Source organism: Chiroxiphia lanceolata, chromosome 23, assembly GCF_009829145.1.
Source record: "Chiroxiphia lanceolata isolate bChiLan1 chromosome 23, bChiLan1.pri, whole genome shotgun sequence".
Lineage (NCBI taxonomy): Eukaryota > Metazoa > Chordata > Aves > Passeriformes > Pipridae > Chiroxiphia > Chiroxiphia lanceolata.
In genome coordinates, this window is record NC_045659.1 from 3,970,410 (window position 1) to 3,994,452 (window position 24,043).

Below are 24,043 nucleotides of genomic sequence, written 5' to 3' on the forward strand. Positions count from 1 at the left end.
GGATTGTTGTGGGTATGTATTTTACTCGGGGTGCTTTGTGCTATAATAAGAAGGGGGAGGGAGCAGGGAAATGCTGCTCTGTTTATACACACTGCTGTCAACAGCGATGCTGCTTGTTTCAGATTCCCATCCTCCGTGAAGCTCCGTGGATCCAGGCAAACAGCACCCTTCCCCCTTTATCCCTAGATCCCGAGGGAGGATTGAGTCCTTCCTCCCATACCCCTCTTGCTGGCAGGCTTGCCCTCTCCTGGAATTTGGCTCTGGGGAATGTTTCACGCTCCCATCCAGCGTGCAGGCGAGTCGATATGTTGAGGTTCAAAGGGACAACCCTGGAAAATGTCAGAGCAGTGTCTGTGCATGGTTGTTCTGCTGCTCTGATCACAAAAAGCAGCTCTGAGTGCGTCAGACCGTAATTTTCAGCCGGGGGGGGGGGGGGGGGCAGAGGCACCAGTGCTTCTGTGTGTGTGTGTCTGTGTCCCTCCTGAACTCCCTTGATACTCATCCCAATGCCTTCCCCCTTTGTGAGCCTTTGGAGACACAGATGCAGGGCTTAGCCTGAAATGTTACTGCTCGCCCATCATTTTTATAAATCTCAGGTGTAGCACATCTTTCCCTCCTCCCTGAATATTTATGTGGTTAGGCTTTGTGGCAGGAGCATTTTTATGTCTTTTCTCCCTTATTTTTCCCTGTCACAACCAGCCCTGAAATAGTCAGTGGATGTGCCCTTTTCTTATTCCTGATATGGGCCCCAAGGGACAGCTCCTTCCTATCCATCTCCTGAATGCCATAACAGCAGCTGGGACACGCTGGAAAAGCGCTGGGTCTGAATCTATCCTTTTGATATAAGTGGACATTATGCATTTTTAATAGACACAGAGCTCAGTGAAACCCTTAGTACTAGCTGAATTGGCACAAAATTCCCAGGCAAGTAGTCTTTGGAGCTGATCTCTCCCTTGGTACCCTGCAGAAAATGAGACCAAGGACAAAAAAAGGCCACGTTCCCTTTGATTGCAAGAACTGCCGTGTTTTGCAGAGGAGGTGGCTGAGCAGAAGCTCACCTGGCTGTGCATGAAAGGTTCTGGATTGGCAGCCCTTGTTCATCCTTGTTCATCCACAGGGAAGTGCAGCTTGTGGGGAGAGGCTGTTAAAAAGCTCCTTCCTTCCAGCATCACTGTGGACAGTCCTTCAGCACTGGCCTGGAGGCATCAAATCCCTGGTTCCAGGCTCAGCAAAACTCATTCCCACCTGAGACAGTGGTGGGGAGTCCTCCAGCTTGCCCCACTTGAGAAGGAAAGATTATGGGAACCACTGTCCCTGTCCCTGTGATGATGCAGTTGGGATCTCTCAGTGTGCCTCGATGGCTGCACATTTATGGCTAATGTTTGGACTTCCAAACAGCAGAAAGCTCTGCTCCCAGGTGCCCCTTGAGATGCACAAGTTAGAACTGGGGTCTGAATGTTCAAACAAGTCCAGTGGAAATGCTGGGAGTCCCTGATTAAGGTCCCTGAGGTTGCTCCACACTCTGGATCTCAGCTCTCTGACTGCTGAAGCTTCGCACAGTAACTGGAATGTTGCATTTTTGTCTTTGTTCTTCCTTTCTTAGTAAAGCATAAGTAAATCTGTCTATACCTACAGGTTACCATGGCACTGTAACCTTACAGAGAGGGAGTCACAAGGGAGTAGCTGTGGATCTGTGCATGTCCAGTGTGGGACACGGAGCCAGGAGGAGATGGTGGTCCCTGGAGGGGTTGATGTGGTTGGAGGCAGGTGAGCAGGCAGCAGTTCAGGACAGGTAAAAGGTGATTTGCCCCCAGCTCAGCAGTGACTTTTGGCTCATGTTAAACTGTCCAACTGTGCACGTGGCATTTGGAGATGTGGTGTTCAGCCATCTCAGAGAAATCTGCTGCTGAGCATGAGTCAGCCCTGCCTGAGTTAGCTGCTAAAGGGCAGGAGCAGGAGATAAAACCTTTACTCTGCCTCTTCGAGCCCTGCATCCTCCAAATGGTCCCTGCAGAGGAAGGGAGCATCCCCGGGGTCCTGCTGCATGGTTGGAGCTCACACAAGTGTCCTGCTGCACTTGCTGCAGCTGCCCCCAGATTGGGGTCAGCCCTAGTCACATCCAGAGCCTCCTTCCCATGGGAAATCATGTTCCTGCTGCCCTTTGCCCGGTGCCAGGGACCTGGGCCAGCTGCCAGGGTGAATATGGGGCTACCTTGTTCTTTGGGTGGGGGTGGCTGAGCGGGGCCATGGAAAGATGTGGTGCTCGATAAAAGAGGAGTTGGATGAGATGTAAAGAGTGTTCCCCACTGCTTCCAAAGCCCAGCTGGGCTCAGCTGGGAGCCATCAGGGTAGAGAGGAGCAGAGGGTGCTCTGCTGAAGTGTGTGTGTGCTGAGAGTGGAGCAGAGCCCTGTCTGCCACCCTGGGGGCAGGAGGGGGAGCCTTGCTTCCCCCCCAGCACACGGTCACTGCTCCCTCTGAGAGGTGCTGAGCCCTCTCGCCAGCCAGACCCTTCCCTCGCATCCAGCCCTTCCCATCCTCGCGCTTCCTGCCTGCCGAGCTGGGAGAGCGGCTCCCCGAGCCTGTGGCTGCGAACTCGGCGGGTGATGCCGTGGAGTGAGGAGAGCAGGAACCAATTCCTTGAGGGGCCATCTCGGAGCCTTCCCCGGCTTTTCCTCCTGTCGCAGGGAGAAGTGCCCCTGCCCAAGTGGAATAAATTGGTACAGACCATTAGCAGGTCCTCCTCTGGCAGGGGGAGGCTGTCGGCACCGCTCTGGATACAAAGCAGCCAGCCACGCTCCGGATCCTTCCTCCCGCATCCCGTTGGCCTCTTCCTCCTCCTCCTCCTCCTCTCCTCCTCCCTGTTTGCCCGCTCCCTCCCTCTCTCACTCTCTTTCTTTCCCTCAACGCCACGCTGCAGAAGGCAGACCTGGGAGCCAGAGGTCCACGGAGGCAGAGGAGGAGGAGGAGGAGGAAGGAGCTCTCCAAGGCTGTTTCTGTGCGAGTGAAACGGGGAGGCAGAGAGGCGATGAAGGAGTGTCTCGGTTGCTGCCTGGATTAAGAAAGAATACATTAAAAAAACCAACAACCCAGAACCAAAAAACCAGCAAACCACAAAACCGGACCCAACAAACGACGAAAAAGGGAGGAGAGAAGGAGGAGGAGGAGGAGGAGGTTGCTGGGGGAGCCCACTCCGATGGGTGAGCAGCCGCTTTGAATCGTGCCTCTGTTCCCAGGGATTAAAGCATGAATGGGAGCAGCTTCCCAGCCACGATGGAGAGAGAAGGCGGTTCAGGCTGTGGGAATAAGGTAACTCTTGCCCCTTGCAGGCGTTGCATGGCTGAGCTGAGCAGGACAGGCATCCTTTATGCACAGGGCTGGATGTGTGGATGTGTGGATGCAGCGGGAGGGAGTGGGAGGCAGCAGGAGACACCCCAAGCGATTTTCCTACCCCTCCCCGTGTATTCAAAGAACGCAGAACGGGTCCCGGGGGCTGCGGTGCTGGGGGTCACTTTGTCCCCCCCTTTTTGGGGCTGAGCACACCAAGCTGCTTTCCCTGGGGAGGGCTGGCCGGGTGATGGGGAACGTGCCCGTGTCTCACCTCCAGGAGCTCTGTGCTCCCAGCCTTGCCCTCGCAGCCCTGCCCCTGCCCCGGGGCTCCCCTCGGGCTCTCGGGAAGCTGCCTGGGCACCCCGATGGCCCTGCACCCTTCGAGACAGCGGTGCATCCGTGCAGGAGGAGGGGAGGGAGGTGAGAGTTGCTTTTCCCTTCCCTTGGTCATCCTCTGCCTTTTCTTTGCAACAGAAAGGGATGGGTTTTTGGAGGAGGGGGAACTGAAATCCCTTTCATTCGTGCCAGCAGCGGTGAGAGCCAACTTTGAGGCTGCTTAAAAGGAGAAGCTGTCCAAGTGCTAGCTTTTGGAGGAATAGGAGATGGCTGAGCAATGCCAGAGTGATCTCTGTGCCGTGTTATGTTGTGGGAGTGGGTGGGGATGAAAAATAGTGACTGTGGGGGAGCAAGTCCGTGGTGATCAATGAAGCTGCCCACAAATGGTGCTTTCCTGTTCCCTGCTGGGCCTCTCTCTGACTCTGTTCCTGGGTCTCTGACCATGAAAGTCCAAATTTCTCTTGGTCAGACCGGAAAGCACAACTCCAAATAGTGTTGGGAGGTGGCTTAGCCCAGGTGTTTGGGGAAGCACTGAGGAGATCCTGATGTTTACAGCTGTGGAGCCCATATCCAGTTATTCCCAGCAAGCAGAGGTCTTGGCTGGCCATCCCTCACTATCTTTGGCAGGATCTTGCTGCTGCAACATCCATTTGTTCCCTGCTATCTGTCACATCCCCCCTCCTCCCCTTGCCTTCAGGGATGTCTTGATGGGTCTTAGGAAGCCTTTGCTTTAAAATTAAATAATAACATGTCACAGAAGTCCCCACTTGTGTGCACACAGTGCAGAAAGTCATGAGCCCCAGTGTGCAAACAATTGCTGTAAGAGCTTGTAGGAACATTTAAGGAGCTCGTGGTCCAATGTTATGGACTGGCAGAGACTCTGGAATCTGTTCCATGGATCTGTACATCCTTGTCTGAATTATTGGTGTCCCTGAACATCTGCCTCAGTGAATGAATTGACTCGTCTGGAAGTCAGTTCTGCAAGACTTGCCTGGAAGGTTGCAGTGATTGGGATTTCTTGGCTTTACCTGACAGAGATGGGATTGAAAAGGTGTGGGGAAAATGGAGGCACTCGGGAAAAGAGGGTAAAATATCTTCTTTCTGTGTCAGCCTCAAAGCACTGAGGAATATGGATGTTCTGGTGAAGGATCTGAATACTTAGTGAAAAAAAAGGATATTTCTCCCAGCAGGGTGAATTCTGTGATAGGGACCAAGAGCTTTGGAAAAGGCTAAAGCCAGCAGGACAGTGGTGCTACCAGAATGGGGGGGTAGCTGACCAAGCATTTATTTTCCTGGTTGAGTATTTATGGGCGTAGAAAAGACAGAGGAAGAAACATGAAGTCGGTGATGTTGGCTCTGAGTACTTTCCCGTTCCATACAGCTGAGTTATAAATCCCACCCTTCAAGCCATTCCTGGGGAAACACTACTGGATTCTCTGGCAGAGCACTGGGAACTTGGAGTCAACAGTGAGAGCTGGGTCCCTCCAAAGCAGGCTGACCTGAGGAAGGTGCAGAAAAGGGGGTTCAGGTTTTGTGTCGATTCCCTGGGACAGAAAAGCCAGAGGGAATCCACAAAGGGCTCTTTCCACATGCATGTGTCAGCAAGGAGGAGAAGGGGGAGACCTTTCCCACTTGTGAGTTGGCTTCCCAAAGCTTCCTGACCCTTCGAGGTGGCTCATAGTGGACAGTGGACACAAAGGGGGGGTGGTGACCCAGCCCTGGAGGGGACTGTCACCTCATACATGCCACAGGCTGCCACAGTGCCACTGGGGTCAGGGATCTGTTCTCCTGTGGCTTTGTCCTCAGCAGGGCAGTGTCTACAGAGCTCCAGCCTCAGGGATGCTGGATTTGCTCTTTCCTCCCCTGACCTGCTCTGCTGTTCTGCATCTTTCTGGTTCTTCTGTGCAACTCTGCACCTTTTGAGAGAAGGAGAGCAGTGAGTGCCTCTGGTGTGCAGGGCTGGTTGGTTTTCAGCAGGTTACCCTCGCTGCATCCTCCTGACAAACCACTGCTCTAGCTGGGAGATCTGGTCTAAGCCCACCAGGAAACCTTCCAGTCCCAAAGTGTGAGCACAGATTGCAAAGCTGGCTGCTCCATGGCAAAATATAATGCTTTCTGAAACCAAAGCAGAGCATCTGCCCTTTTCATCTTTTGCAGCACCCTACTGTTGCCTCAACAGAAGCCTTGGGAGATGAAAAGAACTGTCTTCGAAGGGACACCAGGGCAAAATTCATTTTTCACTGCTTTTTTGCAGACTTGCCTTTTGCCATGCTTTTGCTCTGTCCTGCCCTTGTTCTATTTCTACTGGCTCAAAAAAAAAAAATTTTTTTTTGTGCAAAAGCAGTTTTTTCCTCCTTCAAACAAAACCCAGTGGGCAGATTTGAATCCAGAGGAGGACAGGACATGGTCCTTTCTTGCACTGCTGTGCATTTTGTCACGCAGGGATGAGCAGTGCCAGAGGCTGCCTGGCTTCCAGGATCCCTGACTTCTGGGGCCACAGCAGGCCTTGCTCAGCATCTTTCTCTGGGGGTCATGCCCTCTGTGGCTTTCTCACCCTCCCCTCTTCCTGCAGCCCTCCATGGCATGCAGTAGCCTGGAAAAGTTAGGGGGGCTGTAGCTTTAAGTCTTGTTTGGCTGCATTTGGTGTGGCTTCAACCCTCCCGAAGGCAAAGCACCCTCTGGAAGCAATGTCACCTCTGCACTGGCTGTTTCAGGGGGTATTTTGCTCTGTTAGATGTTGTCTTTGCAGTTACCTACCAGTGTTTTGCTTCTCTGGTGGCAGAAGGGAGCTCTGCCAAGCACCAGGTGTGAAGAGTGAGGGTGGATCCTCCCTTGATCCCCAGCTGTCTGTATTTGGGTTGGCAAGTTGGATTCACCTTCAGAAGCTCGTGGGGGCTTTGCTGAGCAGAGATCACAGGGTGTGGCCCCTAATTAATCTCCATATCCTGATCTAGACACGTGGGCCACCCCCAAGTGCTCTAAGTAACACAGCACATTAGTCACTATGGAATATATCCTCCTACAGCTTTAATGGGAACTCCAAACCTCCAGGGAGCTGAGAGCTTGGGGAGAGAACTGAGAACAATTCACAGTGCTAGGGAGCAGATCCTGGTCTCTCACAGTGCTTTGTCCCACAAATTTCTCCACTTTATCCCTCCTCCTGTTCTTGTCCCTCTCCCTCTGTGGGTGTGTTGGTTTTCCCAAGAGGAATTTTCCAAGGCAAGTCGTTGACAGGCTCATAAAATGATCCCTGTGCAGGAGAACACCTTGTGGGTACCTGTGCTGGGCTGGGAGCTCACCCAGGCAGCTTTGCACAGTTGTGTTTTCCATCCTGGCCACACAAGTGTGTGTTCCACACTTCCTTGGCAGTGTGTGTCCTCCCTCAGTGTAGTTCCACACTCTCTCTGTGTCTGCTCCTGCCCAGGTACCCTTCAGCACAGAGCCTTTAAGCAATTTTCCAGCTGCAGTGGTCCCTCAGAAATCCCTCCAGCTCTCCTATCCATGGGGAACTCCATGTGATATGCCTGGCAGTGACAGCAGAATAAATAGGAAATGCTCAAGATCCCCCTCCTGCCTGGCTCTGAGCTGTTTTCCTAAAGCCAGGACAAGAGCTAAGCTTATATGTATAAGGCTTTTTCTGCTGTTCCTTAAGAGCAGTGGAGAGGGAATTGAAAGCTGTGGCTCAGAGAGAGAAGTCTGCTTACCCCCAAAAGGTGGGAAACCCTTTGCTTAAGTGTTCTGTTACTGTGTAGTAAAGAAAAACAGGCATTTCCAGGCTGCAGCTCATCTCATCCAAGGGCATTCCTCTAAAACAGGCCAAATAAACTCTCCCTTGTTGCTTGCAAAAAGAATATAGGAAGCAAACTCTGCTGTGAGGATCTGCCTACACCTGTGGCCCTGCAGGGAGCAGGGGTGGGTGGCCAGAGCTTGTGGATAATGAGACACACTTCACCCTCTGACAGGAGAAAGGGCCATGGGATTTGTCTCAGTTGCCCTCCTGGACATCATTCTGCAGGTTCCTCTGCAGGTTTGGCACCTGAAAGGCAAAAAAAAAAAGGCTAATCCAGAAGAAATACCTTGAGTCTGCCTCACCTTCCATTCAGCTGGAGAGAGACCAGGAGCAAAAGGATGCATGCAGAGGCTCTGCTCTGGATTTCATGAATGGATGAATGTAGAGATGCAAGTGGGGATTTTGAGGGGATTTGGAAGCCTGCTCCAGGATTTGTCTGGCACACAGAGCATTTATAATGCTTCCAGCATTATGATAACATAATGCCAGTGTGGTTTGGGGCCCTCTCCAGCTCTCAGTGGATAGAAACCATCACTCCTGTCGCCACCAGTAGGACTGGGATCCCACTTTGATAAGCCCAAACTCTTGTCCTGGTGGCACAAATCAAGGCTGAGATGCCCCTGTGTGCTGCTGTGGTTGTGTGTGTGTGGGTGCTCAGCAAGTGTGGCAGTGGGGTGGGCGTCTGGGCCACCTCCCCCTGGACTTGGCTGGAAATTCCACCTTGGTGCTGAAGTGTTCTGGCTGAACTCCTTAGATTCCATCCTTTGTGTTCTCCCCCTGTTGAGCAGCTTCTACAGCTGGAGAAGAAATGTGTGCCAATACATTTATCTTAACAGAGGAGGCTTCTCAGGGAATGAGCAAAACCCAGCAAATGCTGGGGACTGACACTGCTCTGGCCACGTGGGACTCAACTAGATGGTCTTTTATGATTATTCCATTTGAATCCCATAGACTGTGACACAGAGTAAACCTGGAGCTGTGCTGGGACACTGATCACCCTGCAGTGCTTCTGCCTAGGGCATCCAAGTGGGCTTTTTCCAGCTTCAGCTCACATCAGCCACACCAACACCGTGCCACCCCACAGTCCTGTGGGAGGAATCAGTGCTGTAGGACCACTGTCCCGAGGCCTTCAGCCCATCCCTGCCCAGGGGAAGCACATCAGAGCCTTGTTCTAGTTTTGAGTGCTCCAGTGCAGGATTTTTGGCCTTTTTTGTGTGCTTTGCTCCCTTTTGGAAGGGCTGTGGGTGCTCTCAGTGCAGTGAGAGACACACTGAGCCTGTCGTGTTCCCTCCTGCCTCCTCCTCCCGTGCCTGCCCAGCCAGTGTTTGTCACCAGCACAGGAGTAGCACTTCTGGGAGGAATTTCTGTGTGTGTAGATGAGGGGCAATGCTGAGAGAAATCCTTCCCACTGTTTCATTGGGCACAGCAGCCACCCCAACCCAGAGCAGTGATTGCTGCCCAGAACAGTCCTCACTGCCCCGTTGGGATTCACTGAGTGGAAGGGAAGCAGAACTTTGCTGGTGTGTGTGACCCTTGCATTCCTGCTGGGGCTGGATGCCTGCCTGGTGTGTGAACAACTCTGCTGGGGCCCCTGACATCGTGTTAAATGTCACTGTCCCCTGTGGGCACCATGGCACTGCCCGTGCCCTCCTTGCCCTGCCATCCCTCTGTCCTTGGGGGGAACTGTAGCCACGAGCCCAAGGGGAAGGCAGGAGTTTGTGGAGTGTGCAGGAGGTGAGTGCTCCTGTGCCGTGGCCATTAACGAGGTACATTAAGCAGATGATGAGGGAGAGGCCTGACAGGGTTGTTAACTCCTGTCCCTCACCAGAACAAAGCTGTAAATCCCTCCCGAGGGATCCAAGCCAGGGCAGATCTGCACTCCTTCCCTTTGAGTCCAGGCTGGGAAAAGAGCAACTTGCAGGAGGAATTCTGTCAGAGCCTGGTGCAGTACCTGGAGCCTTTTTTGGCTCGTGAATAACTTGATATTTCTCCTGAATAATAGATGCACATGATGGATGCTGAGAGGCAGATCTGAGAGTGGGCTGGGTCTCTGAAGGAGGGGGTGAGACACAGGGAGTGAGGCAGTCCTGGACTGAACTGGGAGCTTGCTGGGTGCTGGAGAACTGGCAGGGATGGTGTTTGGATGTAAATCTGCATGGCTGAGGCAGAGAGGGTGCCTGTTTGGTCTTTTCATGTCTCCTGTGATCAGTAAGAGTATAGAAGTATATAGGTAAGGACATTATATACACTACAGCACTGCTCAGCTCAGGCCTCAGGGCTGGGGAAGGTTAATATTTGTAATGATGCCATTCCTCTGCTTCCACGAGGGGCTTCCTGTGACTGTGGGAATGTGAGGAGAATGGTACTGTGATTAAATCCAAGCACAGTTTATGGTGGGGGTCAGCAACCCGTGACCTGTGTCTGCCAGGGCACGCAGGCAGGTTTGGGGCAGCACAAAGAGGCTGCACCCTGAGAGCTGGGGCTTTTTTTGGGAGGCACTGGCTGTGCTCAGATCAGCAGGATGCTCTCAGATGCTGCCTCACGCCGTGGCACTGAGAGGCAGCCTCCTGCTTCCTTGAGAGACAGCTTTCACCTGACTTTCTAGTGGCACGTTTTGCTTCTAATTTGGGAGAGAGAAGTCTAATCTGGCACCAGCCTGCCACCCTTGAAAGGCTGCCAGCCAGTTTATGGCACTCTGTGTCTGCCAGGCTCCCTCCAGCCCCGGGGAGCTGCAGGAATGTTCTCTCCTGCCATGCTCAGCTCCTGGGAAGCTGCAGGGATGCAGTGCTCCAGGAGAGGCTGCTTTGGCTGTGTGATGTGGGCTTGCAGGGCCATTCAAAGGTTTGTTCAGACGGGCTGTGATCCACTTGGATAAACGGCAGCTGGTTATGGAGATTAGAGCTACAGAAGTCACTGCTAATGAATAATTCCTCCAGTGTCTTTCTTACAATAGCAGCACATTCACGAGGCGTGACTCCAACATATTCATCTTCCTGGAGCGTGCAGCTCCTGGAATGACCTTCTGGGAGGCTTTGGAAGTATCTGTGTCTGTTTGTCAGCTCGAGGAGCATCATTTCTGGCGCGATTTTTACCGGGGGGGGGGGGAAATTGCGAGTGCTAAAATGGGGAGCATTGAAAAGATGGGTTGGAACGTGAGCGGCCAGGATGGGGGCCAGGACAACTCTGAGAAGCAACATGATGAGAGTTCAGCTCTTTCTGGGGTGGCTCAGTTTGAAGTCTCATCTACCTTAGAGTTAGTTACTTTAAGTTATTAGTTACTTTATTCTCCCCAGTGCAAGCAGCCAGTGTTCAGAGAGGAGCATTGAGAAGGGGCCTGGCTAACGCTGAATAAAATTACTTCGAGATGAATCCCTTGGCAGCAAGGTGGAGCTGGCTGGATCCTGGAGGTACAGGTACTGTCTCTGCCTTGAGCTTGGCAGGCCAGCCTCAGGAAGAAGGAAAAATGGCAACAAAAGGTGCCTTTCTATAAATAAAGCCCAAAGGATGGGCGGAGGGGGAGCTGCTTATTTCTTCCCGGTGTGGAGGAGTGACTGCCCATGGCACTGGGAGGATACTGGGATTATTGTCAGGAGCTGGCCTCAGGAGAACATTGCACACCATAAACCTCTTGCTGCCGAATCCTTTTGGGGTTTTGCACCAGCAGGACACACGTGTGGAAGGGGGGCTTTGACCTTTGGAGCAGGAGGACCTGAGCTCTTTCCCTGTCCCTTGGCTTTGGGAAATTTGGCAGCTCTGAGGCCTCGCTGGCAAAGGATTTGTGGCAATCCTCTGGAGCTGTCACCCCCGCACACACCTCCTTTCTTCCTCCAATTTATCTTTTAATAATGCTGCCAACATTGTTTCTCGTGGCTGCCTCGTGTGCTCTGTGCCCTCCCTGACAAGTCCTTTTTGTCTCTCCCAGGCAGCTCCTTCCAGAACACTCCAAAGGGGAGAGGCTCAGGCTGCTGAAGTTAATAACTTTTCCTACAACCTGAGTAACTCTGTTACAGAGCAAAGTGTGAACTCTGCAGCAATCTGGGGCTGAGACCCAGGTCTGAAGGGAAAAGGGGTTGTGGAGTAGGTGAGTCCCAACACTGGGGTTGGGATCAGCACATGCCCCACTCTGCTGCTGACACCATGGGGCACCTTGGGCTTGTAAACCTTGGGATGCTTCCCAAAGCAGTGTTACACGGGGTGGTTGTGGGAAAATGGAGGATATGGGGGGCCAGGGAAACCTGCTCCAAAGGGAGCCTGTGGAGGAGGCAGAATGAAGCGATGTCCTGGCTCTGCACTGAGAAACCAGCATGTTCAGAGGGGCTGAGAGAGAGAATTCTCCTCCTTTTTGTCAACATGACAGCGACTGGGAGGACCAGGTGTGCTGAGATGTCCTCACTGATGTGCCACAGCCCCCATTTTCATAGCCTGCATCCTGCATTTCTCATGAAGCCCCAGTCTCTCGAGCTGCAAAAAGGCTTTAGGGCCACATGCAGCACTTGGAGTCCAGGTACCACTGGTTCCTCCCTCTCTGTCTCAACCATCCTTTCACTTCTGGCTCCTTATCAACTGAGTCAATGAGTTTAGTAACTCATGTTTTCAAAGATTAGTCATCTCTGGGAATGACATTTGAAAGACTGACAGCTCCAATCAAATCACAAGGGCTGCTCTTGTGCTTGAAGATATTTGTTAAATTAAAAAAAAAAAAAAAAAAGGTAAAATCAACCTGACAAATTAAGTGTTGTACCTTGAGATACAGCCAAGGGAACTACAGATGTGGCCTTAGTCACTTGAGGAAGCTGCCAGGCTGCCAGTGTATGGGTTGGACAGGCCTGAAGGGAGTGTGGTGGGTCTGTGCTGCAGCTCTGGTGATGCTCTCCTACCCCTGCTCCCTCCTTGGGCAAGGGATGGCCTACTCTCCTCTCTGCCGTGCAAGGTTGGTGACAGTCATAATAATAACGAGGTAATTTGCCTGGTTGATTTGAGATGCATCATAATTACTGCGTGATTACAATATTCTTAGAGCAGCCATTACAAAACCCTCCAGTTTCTCTGAGCTCCCCAAGGGCTTGTCTTGCACCTCACCTTGCAGGTAAAACCCTGCAAGGGAGTCTGTGTGTCCCTCAGCCACATCTGCAGCTCTGTCTGTGCGTGGTGAGGTGTGTGTGCTCTCACTCGGAGATCAGAGTTCCCCGGTGCTGAGACACCCTGCAGATCACAGGGAATATTTTCATGTGTCCCAAGTGGTTTGGCCAAGCAGGTCAAGCTTTTCCAAGTGCTGAGGATGTTCTTGGGGAGGGCAGGGGCTGGGGAGTGGTGCTGGGGGGGAACCTGTGGGTGCCTGTCCTCCTGTGAGACCTCGTGTCTGCTGCTCGTTTGAGCTGGGCTGTGAAACCATTGGCTTCATTCTGCCTCCAGCTTTTTTGGCTTCTCCATTCCTTATTCAGAAGATCTGGGATGGGTTTGGCCCTTGGGTGATTCTAAAATTAGGAGAAATGACCTTCCCCAGGCACGCAATCCAGGCCATGGGATGAGTTGTGCTTTGCCAGCACCTCGGGCATCAGTGCTTGTGCCACGGCTGTATTTAACCTGTGAGCTACTGGAGCCTTGTGATTCCTGGCCAGAAGTAGGCAGCTATTTCCATCTCACCTCTAGAGCAAGCTGAGGTGCAGGTGAGCCAAAATAATTTAGCCACAGGGAAGCCAGAGTCAGAAGCAGGCTTGGATTGGAAGCTGGACAAACGGGTGCATTTAGCCCGTGCCTTTCCCACTAAGAGCCAAATCCCATTTCCTTGGGCAATGCTGGAATAGCTCTGGGTTTATTGGATTGGCATATGGGGGTTTTAGGCTGGTAGAAGAAAAGAAAGGGTTCCCTGCCAAATGCCTCTCAGGGCCTGTTATCCTGACATGGCAAAGGTTCCCAGGCAGGCAAAAGCCTCTGTGTTCACTGGGAGGTGAGGGAAGAAGGCTGAGAACCCTGTGTACTCCCTTTGAGCAGGCACAGCAGGGCCAGGACACCCTGCCAAAATTTGGGAGGGACCAGGAATCAAAAGGAGACAGTTTTAAAATGACCTTCCTGTTCCCCAGAAGGTTGTGTAGGTTTGTGGCTGCACTAATGGACTGCGAGCAGGGATTGATTGTGTTGCAACTGCTGAATTATAGTTGGGCATCTGCTTAATCATCCCAGATTCCCCCCACTTCCCTTTCCACGCTATAGCATCAAAGAATCAATGTTAATTCCTCAGTCCCATTAGTGACTTTTGCAGAGGTCACAGGCTATCAGGCTCTCTGTGCCCTGTTTGACCACCCAGCGCTGAGCAGGGATCAGGATTTGAGCCTCATCCCTTTGAAAAAAGCTGTTTAACAGGGATGGGAGCTGGGAATTTTCTCTGTAGGTTGATGTAATGGTTGTGGCTGATTTCTTGACCAAGTGCTAAGCAGGGAGCTGAGAGCTCTGGGTGCCAGGCTGCAGCTTTGCTGAATCTGTCCCATGAAGCCACAGGAGAGAGAACCTGCAGGAAATACTCCTGTGACTCAGGGAATGGCACTGCTGCTGTGACATAAATCCATTTCTGCAGCGTTGGGGTGTGCTGTGAGGCTGGAGGGTTTGTTGCCTGGGCAGCAGCTAACGAGGCTCTGGCTCAGGCTGCTCGAGTAGGTGCAGCAGTTAACCCTGGAGCCCTGGCCCTGCCTGGCTGTCTGCAGTGCAAAGGTGCTCTGCAATAAGGCAGAAATTTATATGGGAATTTATAGCCCAGAAGCTCCTCAGCTCAAATTCCCTGCGTGGCTGCTCCGAGCGCCTCTGAAACACAGAGCAACCCGAGCCAGGCTTCCTGAGCTGCCTGGTGAGCAGCACGTGCTGCAAGTGGCGTTGGGAGGAGTGTGGAGGAGCTGAGGGGTGGGAATTCAGGAGCACTCTGAGCAGGAACTGTGCTCCCACAGCCAGGGGTGCTCTTGGCTGCCTGTCCAGAGCACCTCCCAGCCTGCACATGGACACACTGTCCAGCAGCTCTGAGAACAGCTCCTGCAAAGCAGCTCATCCTTCAGCACTGTCTTCAGGGACTTGTGCCTGCAGCAGCTTTTGTTTTCAGAAGTAATGGAGAATTTGGATGCCTGCGTGTTTTTTCCCCCAGCCTTCAAAGAAAACACCTCTAAGATACTTGATGTTTGCTATTACAAAAAAAGAAAAATTGTGCTTTTGAAAACTAAATCCCCTTTTAAGGTGTTTAGAGAGCCCAGTCATGGCTTGCTGTGGTGGGAGAGGGTGAGCTTGCTCATAGCTCTGCAAGGCTTCTTTTTTTCCCCTTTCTTTTATGTGTTAGAATCAGGTTATTAATAACTCTTTTTAAATAGAGCAGGATTTATTTTCTTCCAGGGGTAGGGAAGAGCTCAGTAATTAAAAGTAAGTGCTGGTGGCAGGTACAGGGTTGGTGATGCTGAAAGGTCTGTGCCCTGCCCTGCTGTGCTTCTTCCCCTGCCTCATGTCAAGAGACAACAGTGTGTGGGAGGAGAGCAGCCTCATCTCCAGGTCTGGAATTGGGAACACTGGGAACTGGGAGATAATTAGGGCTTGCTGGGCACAGCTCTTCATGTTTGATGGTCATATTTGTGAACTTTCCCAGGTGCCAGTGCAAGGGGAGGCAGCTCCTGGTGTATCCCACCAGCCCAGGGCTCCAGGTGCACCCACAGAATCCTTCACTTTTAGTTCAGAGAGTGTGTAAAAGCCTGGGGCTTCTCTCAGCCACCACCAAAAGCTGTGAAGTGGTGATGTAATCCTTGCTACAGCATTAGTGAGCATCACAGTCTGCCTTCCACAGCCGTGTCCCTTCTTTCATCACCCTGCTCTGTTGTACTTGTTTGACTTGTTCCTTGGGTAGAGAGAGAAGGAGAAGTCCACAGGGGACCTGGTGGTAGCTTGGCAAGTTTGGCTCAATAATTCAGCCTTGCAGATCCTGAAACAGTGCTGTTTACTGTTTGCTGGTTGGGAAGGTGAGGCTTGGTGCTTTGGAAAAGTGAGACTTGGTCGTTATGACCCCTTATGGGAGGCATCACATGGCAGCACGTGTCTTCAAACCCTCTGGACAAAGCATATGCAAAGCCTATTATGGAGCTGTGGAATTTAGTCCAATCACGTTGAAATTGGGTCATCCTTTGTTAGTGTCACTTTTCAAAGTCTCTGGAAGTCAGCAGTGCACAAAATACAGTGCAGCCCACAGAGGTGGAAATAGAGAGCCTGGGAATGTCTGTGATCCTGACAGTGCTGATGTGAGCTGAGCTGAGCAGAGGGGACAACTCAAGGTATCGTTGTGTCACCAGCTGAGGAGGCTTGATGGAGAAGCCCTTGGATGAGCTAATTGTTGGAGCACTCTTTTCCCAGCCCTCATTCAGCATTCACCCACGAGCAACCTTAAAATCCACCAACTTTCCTCTAAGAAAAACAACTCCCAGTTGTCTTTCTATTTTGGAAGTGGGCTGTAAGTCAAACAGCTTTTCATCTTGATAGAGATGCTTTTTAAAAACCATGTGTGAAGTGCAGCCGTTTGTCAAGAAGGATTGGGTGCTCTAGATGCTTTCTCATCCAAGACCTGAGTCAACCCACAGCTTTCCTGGCTGGAGAGAGTCCTGCCAATCCAGACTGGCAGAGCAGGGCACACTCTGGAAGCAGAAAGGGCAGAGCTGCCCCTGTGAGTGACAGCATTCCCTGGTCAGACTCTCCCGGACATCAAGGATCCGCATCAGCCTCTGTTGCCAAGTGCTTGACACATTTTGTCCTTCTGCTTTGTTTATCACAGTAAGATTGCAAAGCCCAGGTTCAGCCCTTTCCAAAAACACTTAATAAAAGGATTCCATCCTTGGAAAAGACCCCTGTGTGTCTTTGGAGCAACAAAGAAAGGAAGTGCTGTGCCTGTAGCTAAGGATCTTGGAGAAATCCGTGGCAGCACTTGGGCACTGTGGTGATGATTGCAGTGTAAGAACCTGTACAGGAAAGCAAACACATTTAGGACAAGGAATCAGATCTTTTAAAGCTTTGCCAGAAGATGTGCCTTGCTGTTGGAAGCAGTGAAATCTCAGGACTAGGCAGTGTAGCAGCATAAGAGCAGTGCCATCACACCTCCTGTCCTGTTTCTAACATGGGGGGGAAGATTAATCTGGAGAAGAGAAAGTTTCTGATGCTTATTAAAATCTGGCTGAAGCTCTGAAACTCAAGGGTTTATATGTTTTCCAAACTAGTGGGTGGTTCATTCTAATTCTGGATATGCAGTTTATTCACATACACAACTAATCCTTTTCCGAATCCTGTTAAGTTCTTGTTCTTCTTAGTATCCTGTGGCAATAAGTTCCAGAAGCTAATTGTGCTTGTGTTGAGCTCCCTTGATCCACTTTACTCATGCTTGCTTTAAAATTTAACTGTTGTTCTGAGAAGCTTGGTTAATATTATTTTTTTTTGCTGTGAGATAATCTGTATTTTTGATCCCATTTGTTGCAACAGGGCTCAGGGGCTCGGGGCTGCAGGGGGAGAGCAGGTCAGGTTTTGCCTCAACTGTTGCAAAGTTGGGGAAATTCTGTGCCTCAGTTTCTGTAACAGCCTGGAAAACACGAGGAGTGAGCCTGTGTAGGCAGCCAAGGCAAGTGCAGGGACACAGCTGTGGTTTGGAGGTGAAGCTGGACAAAAGCCTTGAGTGAAAAAACAGCCTCCTAAAACTGAGCTTCCTTACCAGGCTTTTCCAATATTTCTGAATTTCTTAAAGAAGGAAAAGAGGAGAATGCATTATTTCTCTTAATTCTGGCCACAGGAATTATTTTAATTTTTTAAAAGAAAGAAAACATTTTAAATGCTGGATGAAGAGACAATGCAAACCCTCACACTCCATCACAGGCCTGGGCTGCGTTGGCTCCACGGTTTTAACTCCAGTGATGAATCCGGGTCTCCTCCAGCTGGAAGATTGCAAACAGTGGTCTGAACCATTTCTGGATCATTCTCCCTCCCTTTGTTGACTTGCAGTTCAGCTGGAGCTCAAGGAGGGTCCTTTCATCTGGGCTGCAAAGCCTCTGTCCTTTCGTCCCCTCTGCGGTTGAAGGCAGCACCCCTGATTAAATCCTCGAAGAAGCAGCAATTCCATGTGCTCATTACTCAGTTCTGGCTATGTTCTGCTTAATAACTAAACAGTAATTAGCTCCACAGTTTTGCTACTATACTTATAATAGCCCCCATTAAAGTTATGGGGTTTTGAGGCAGTAATGGCTTACAGAGTAATTAACGAGCAAGAGGCTTTTATTACTACCTTTATTTTTAGCCTGTGCTTTACAAGGCTTCCCTGCCAAACACCAAAATCTTAGACAGAGGCTTTTCCTGGTGTGGGAAGGAGCAGGGAATGTGTGTGGAGCAGCTGGAATGGCAGAGCCCTGGTTACAGAATCACATAATCCCGGAATGGTTTGGGTTGGAAGGGACCTTAAAGCTCCTCTCCTTCCACCCCCTGCCATGGGCAGGGACATCTCCCATTAGCCCAGGTTGCTCCAAGCCCCATCCAACCTGGCCTTGGACACTTCCAGGGATGGGGCACATCACCATAGAATCCCAGGATGGTTTGGGTTGGAAGGGATCTTAAAGATCATGGAGTTCCAAGCTCTGCCATGGGACGTTTTTCCTCAGAGCAGGTTTCTCCAAGCCCTGTCCAACCTGTCCCCTTGGCCTCAGGCTCTGCTCTGCTGGGGGATTGCTGAAACCTCCCCGGGCCTCAGTTTCCTCTGGCTGAGCCTGGGTGTGAATTCAGAAGGGTTTTTGGGTCCCAGGGGTTGTGCTCCAGCTGTTCCATGGATTTTGCTGGGCAGAGCAAAGGGACCAGCTCTGCCTTGTGCTGCTCCAGCATCATTTTTCAGCAGAGATCAGAACCAGTCGCTTTTGCAAAAGCGAAAGGAACCCTGTGTTTAGATTTAGGGGATACTTTGCCCGGAGGGAAAAGCTGCTGGTGAGAATATACTTTTTCAATCCTGAAATGTGAGTATTTATTTATTTTGCAAAGCTTTTGTTGCAGGTTTTGGCTGTGTTTGTTTGTTGTTTCCCGGCTGTTTTGGAACACAACTGTTTGCTGTGTTTGTTTGGGGTTTTCTGAGTGTGTTTGCCTTACATCTAGACAATGTTTCTACTCCAGTGCCATGTATATACACAAACTCAAATCAAGCCGTTCTTCAGTTTAAGGTTTTTTAAATCACTTCTGTTCAGTGTGGGCAAACCAAGGATTAATGACACTGGGGCTGAGCAGCCCCAAAGGAGGGAAGAAGGTAAAACTGACTGTAAAGGTTGCAGATCAAATTAGTGCTTCCTATGGCAAGTGTCAGAGCTGATGCCAATTAAGTTGATTTAAAAAAAGAATCTTCACTGTTTAATAATCCAGCACGTTACTGACACGGCGCTCCAGGCTTTCTTAAAGCTTTTTTATTAGGTGAGTGCCCTTTCCATACTGTCATGCCTCGACACCATTGCCCTCTGCCGGAGGATGGGGTTCTCTTTCACCATGTGGCATCGGATTCTTTCCAAACACCTTTCTTTTAGAAGTATTTTTAACCCCAAAATCACTTGCATTTGAGTTGATGATTTGTGTCTTTACCTTGCTTTTTCGAGACAGGAAAAAAAAAAATAGGAAGAAAGTATACTTTCTGTAGTGGGAAATAGAGCTTGATTTTTTAAATGGATGTTTAAATTTGTTCCTCCTCCTTCTTTTCCCTGTGGAGGAGGAGATAGCAGAAGCCTTAAACTGACAATCTGAGCAAAGCAGGTTTTGTTTTGAATGTTTTCAGTAGGAAAAGAAGAGTGGTATCGTGACGGGGAAGGGAATAGAGGAGCCCCTTCCCTTCAAGGGAAGGGCCTTGAAGAGGAGCATCATTTTTCCCAGCCCAATTTTTGGCTGGTGCCATAAAGAGCAAGAAAAAGCATCGTTTGGCTCTGGCAACAAGGGATTTTTGGGATGCAGGGCAAGCCCTCTGTCATGGGCTGCGAAACTGTGATTTCTCTCACCAGCAGTGTAAAATCACAGGCTACCATGTAGTTCCTGGCTGGTGTTGCTCACAGGAGGACATGGATTTCACCTCTGGCAGCTGCAGCACGTGGCAGTGAGGGGGGAGAGTGGCTTTGTTACCCTGAGAACTGCTGTCACCCTGGACCAAGGCCTTCCATGGTGTGCTGAGAGGGAACGTGCTTGAAATACTTTGGATGGAGATCTCACAGCACTCACAGCAGCCCCAGGGGAGCTCTTACCCTGTCCTTCAGTGGGGCTCCTCGGGGTCATCAGTAAAAGCAATCCCTTCAGGAACTGGTAGGGAGCAAATAAATGCCTTTGCTGCAGGGCAGAATTCCTGGTGCTCCCTGGATGCAGCTCAGGGTGGGTCAGAACTGGGGGTCGAGCTGTGGGCTGTGCCTCCACATTCTGCCCATCCCACCATCTCCATCTCCAGCTGGGATCCACGCTGGGGTTGTGTCCCTTTTGGGCACAGAGGACATTCCTCACAGCCACTGAGCTGACTCACATCTGCAGCTCAGAACGGCCCAGGGTGCAAGCAGAGCTCAGGCAGCTCCAGGGGGGAATGGAGGGGACCATTCCCTGTCCCCTGGAGCTCCCTGCTGCCAGCCCAAGCCAACAGCTCTCTGTGCTGGGGCACGAGTGGGCTGTGCTGGCCCTTGGCAGCTGGAGCTGCACGGTGACAGCTGATGGACCAGGGAGCTGCCAAATGCTCCGTGGCAAATTAAAAGGAATCGATGCTGGAGAGACCAGTGCACAAATCACTGGAGCCTGCTCGTTTTCCCTGGTGCTCAAGGGCTGGAAATCAGAGCAGCAGCCCAGCCCAGAGGTGGCCATTGCCCACCCTACCCAGCCCTGGGTCAGGCTGTGCCGTGGGAGGGGGCTGAGTTGAGCCTGGATTGGCAGGAGGTAGGAAAAGGCGGCTTTGAGGTGGGAGCGCTGCATTTGGAGGAAGCTGCCCCGACAAACAGGGCATTTGATGTGTGCCAGCCCACGGTGGCAGCTTGCCACGGGCTGGGAATGGACTCTGAGTGGCTCTTTTAGCCTCTCATTTCCTCCCACCCCCTCTCCAGCAGCAGAGCCCTTTTCTGGGTGCATTCCTAGGGAAGGCACTTCACCAGGGAAGGGGCTGAGGCTTTTCAGCTGCCCCTCACGGCTCTGCCCCACGGGGATGCCCAAGGGACCTGTTCCAGCTTTATTAGAGGATTCAAAGGATGCCAACATTCCGTGTCCTCTGTTCAGCAGCTGCAGGGACAGCAGGGATGAGGCCACATGCTCTTTCCTGAGGGCACTGTGCTTCAGCAGAGCTGGGCCAGCGGGATTTCTCTGGCTCCAAGAGCCTCGAGAGCTGGACAGGGATGCAGCAGAAGGCTGATGTTTGCTGGAATAATTCCTCCTCTTTCTCCCTGCTTTATTTTGTCTGCTTTCACCAATGAGAAAAATGAAAGAACTCTGAGTGGGGAACTGGGTGTTTGCTGGAGTTGGCTGGAAGTTTTTGATGAGTTCGGATTTTGTATGTGTGGGGAAAAAAATGGGTGCACTGAAACTTTAGCTGAGGGATAGTTTGTTGGGTTTTTTTGGGACAAAACCCAGCCTGTGTTCTCCTTACCCCTTGTTTTCCCTGGTAAATTAATACCTCTGTGATTGGAGTGCTAATTTGGAAGAACCAGGTTCTGTCCAGCAACTTGAATATCAATATTCCTTTAGGAGGACAACCTGTCAGTTCTTGGAGCCATTTAATTCCCAGTCTTCCACTGGGCTCAGTGCCGGAGCCTGACTGTACAGCCCAGTGGCCAAGGCATGGCCAAGGGAAATTCAGATCCATCCAATTTGGGCTAAGCAGGGATTTGAACCTGGATTTCTCCATGCTACCAAGAAAAATCAAGCTAAGGGACAACATCCACAGCCCAGGGGAGGGGATCTGATAATTTCCAGGTCACTGGTGGTGATGGACTAGGCAGTGGGAGATCAGTGCTTTTCCCAGAGCAGTTTTTCCCTGTGTCCCACTGTGGTATTCCCAGGCTCTCCCTTGCACTGCAACCCTTTTAGCAGCCGCCTAATGCGTTCCCCCCCATGGGAGCAGTGGTACTAAACTGCTACCCATGTTTGCAAACTGCCCACCCTGCGTGGCCCTGCTAAGTGCTGTGCTTTGCCTGCCAAGCTGCTTGGATGAAATACAGTCTGCTTAAATCTTGTATGTGCTCGTGTGGAATCAAACTAAGCCGTTGTGGCACTTTAATACACTCCAGCCGCAGCACCTCTGGGATGGAAGGAGTGAACCTGAACGGGCTGCTGGAAGCCTGGGCTGGGATGCCAGTGGGATGGGCTGAGCTGAGAGGAGTAGTGATGGGAAAAACGTGGGATCACCAGCTGCATTGGAGCCACGCTCCCAGGAGCAGAGGTGCAGCCACCCCGAGGGCTCTGCCTGGCCCAGGGACAGGGGCTGGAGGGTCACAGCCCTTGCTGATGGGTCAGCCAGTGATTTGATTGTGATGGTCTCTGCTCTCTCCTTGGCCTTGGGCCTGGCACGTGGTGTGTGAGGCTTGGCTGCCTTGTGGTGAAGGTCCCTTTCCCCTTGGAATGGTTCAGACGCTGCGGCACTGAGCAGCTTTCGCTTGGCTGGAGCAAGGGCCTTGCTTGACAAATGCATGCAAAGGAAAGCAAGGCTCTGCACACCCAGAAGGCATCTCCCTGGAGGGGTGGGACACGTTGCTGCTGCTCACTGCCCCAGCTGGATTTGTTCTTCTTGAGGAGATTTGTGAGCTCCGTGAAGCAGCTCCCCAGTACTTTTCTCTGCCTACTCGCCTTTGCTCTCTGTTGCAGGTTTCCTTCCAAATGATTCCCTGAAGTTCCTGCTGGCAGCTCCAGCAGTGCCCTGCAGAAGTGCCCTCCTGCTCCTGGTCTCAGCAGCCGAGGCCCCTCCAAACCTGCTTCTGCAATGGGTGGGTTGTAAGCACTGGTAAGACCCACGAGTCGTGTCGCCTTCGCTGCTCTCTCCCTCTCTCGCGTTCTCTCTCTGTCCCTGTTCCTTCTTGCCCATTTATTTCTGTTCTCCATGTGCTCTGCTGTTCTGTCTCTGGGGTTTTCACTGTCAGGTAATGAGGAGCTGTGGGTCCAGTCAGTCTTGGAGATGCCGAAGAGACGAGACATCCTGGCTATCGTGCTGATAGTTCTGCCCTGGACACTACTAATCACCGTCTGGCACCAGAGCACCATTGCTCCACTGCTTGCAGTGCACAAGGGTGAGAGAAATCAAACCAGCCCATGCCAAGTCTGTGCATCCCTCCCTCGTCCTCATCTCCTCTCTCATTTCATTTCTTCATGGCAGCCCATGCTCATCTCAGCTCCCAGACCATGCTCATGCAGGAGCCTCCCCACTTCTGCTGTAGGGCCAGCCCAGTGCTCGTAGGGGTTCCTCACAGGCATCAAACTCCAAGTCATGGGATGTGCTTACTGCACTTGGAGAGCTCTTTGTGGCCTAAATCCAGAGTACTGCTTGTCTTTGTTCCCTGACGAGAGGATTCCCTTCCTGCTGGCCTTTTCAGCTCTCTGCACATAACTTATTCCGGCAGGAAAGCTGCAAAAAGGAGAGCAGAGGAAACAAAGCTGCTGCTTGAGACGTGAGGCAGAAAGCACCTTTTAAGGAAAGCAGCAAACTGGAGTCCTTGCACTTGAAGATCTCACCTGCCTGGTGGAGTTACAGTGCTATGAGAAGTTGGCTTCCACACTGCCTGTCACACACTGCAGGAAACAGAGCCCTGGCCCAAATCAGAAGGAAGTTCTGAGGGAACCTCTCCAGCCTGAAGGGTCTTAGTTTTGATCCTGTTCATGGCACAGCAGCGATATCTGAGGGCCATGGAAGCTCTCGGGGGCTGGAAGAAGCCACGCTGCCTTCTGCCATCTTCCTTCTTGGTTCTGCCCTTCTGCCAAGGGCAGCTGGGGGGGCTGCTCTGTGGGGAAGAAGGCTGGCTCATTTTCAGGGCCCCTTCATCCTTCCTGGCCCCTTCCTCTGGGGCATTCTCTTCCCTTTTCCTTTTAGTGTTTGTCCCCATCCTCCACAGTTGATTATCCCTCTGCTGATGTGCAGCTTGAACTGTGGGAAATTCAGAGTGTCCTGAGCAGCTTTACCTTTCCCCTGACAGCCACCCATGAAACTCTGAGCAGGGAAAAATGACTGTGATCCCCTCTGGAAGGTGGACAGTGTTTAAGAGGATGAGGGATCTGCTGGGCTCTAAAACAGGACTTCAAAGACTACTAAGAATATGCTGTCTGTATGTAGAGCATTTTGATTCACTGCCCTGGAAACTGGCAGCTGTTTTCTGTGAATGGCCACTGAAGTTACAGCACAGAGACTGCTCTGCTCTGACTCAGTGACTTACTGATGACCTTGCTAAGACACTTCTCTGCTTCTCTGAGCCTCTAGTGGAAAGTGAGTGGGGATAGAGACCGACCTGAAAGCTCTCGAGAGAAATCATTTTGTTCTTGTCAAGCATTTCTGAGGTCCTTTGGTAGCAGGTGCTGGAAGAGATGTGCACCTGGAGATGCCCAGAACAGCAGTACTGCCACGTGCCAGGGTTTGC

General features: G+C 51.5%; 1 protein-coding gene across 8 annotated transcripts in view; it reads left to right on the plus strand.

The window, feature by feature from the left end:
- Positions 1-24,043, plus strand: part of B3GAT1 (beta-1,3-glucuronyltransferase 1) — a 54,088-nt gene that overhangs the window by 14,327 nt on the left and 15,718 nt on the right. The window contains exons 2-5 of one of the 8 annotated variants that reach the window (XM_032709440.1): positions 1,636-1,767; positions 2,919-3,307; positions 22,287-22,405; positions 22,559-22,705. In XM_032709440.1, coding sequence (XP_032565331.1) covers positions 22,402-22,405; positions 22,559-22,705 — 151 coding nt within the window. In that variant the 5' untranslated portion in view covers positions 1,636-1,767; positions 2,919-3,307; positions 22,287-22,401. Of the gene's footprint in view, positions 1-1,635; positions 1,768-2,622; positions 3,308-9,661; positions 9,685-9,794; positions 9,805-13,534; positions 13,538-22,286; positions 22,423-22,558; positions 22,706-24,043 lie in introns of those variants that run through there. The other 7 variants (XM_032709441.1, XM_032709443.1, XM_032709445.1 and 4 more) reach the window with 7 other exon arrangements.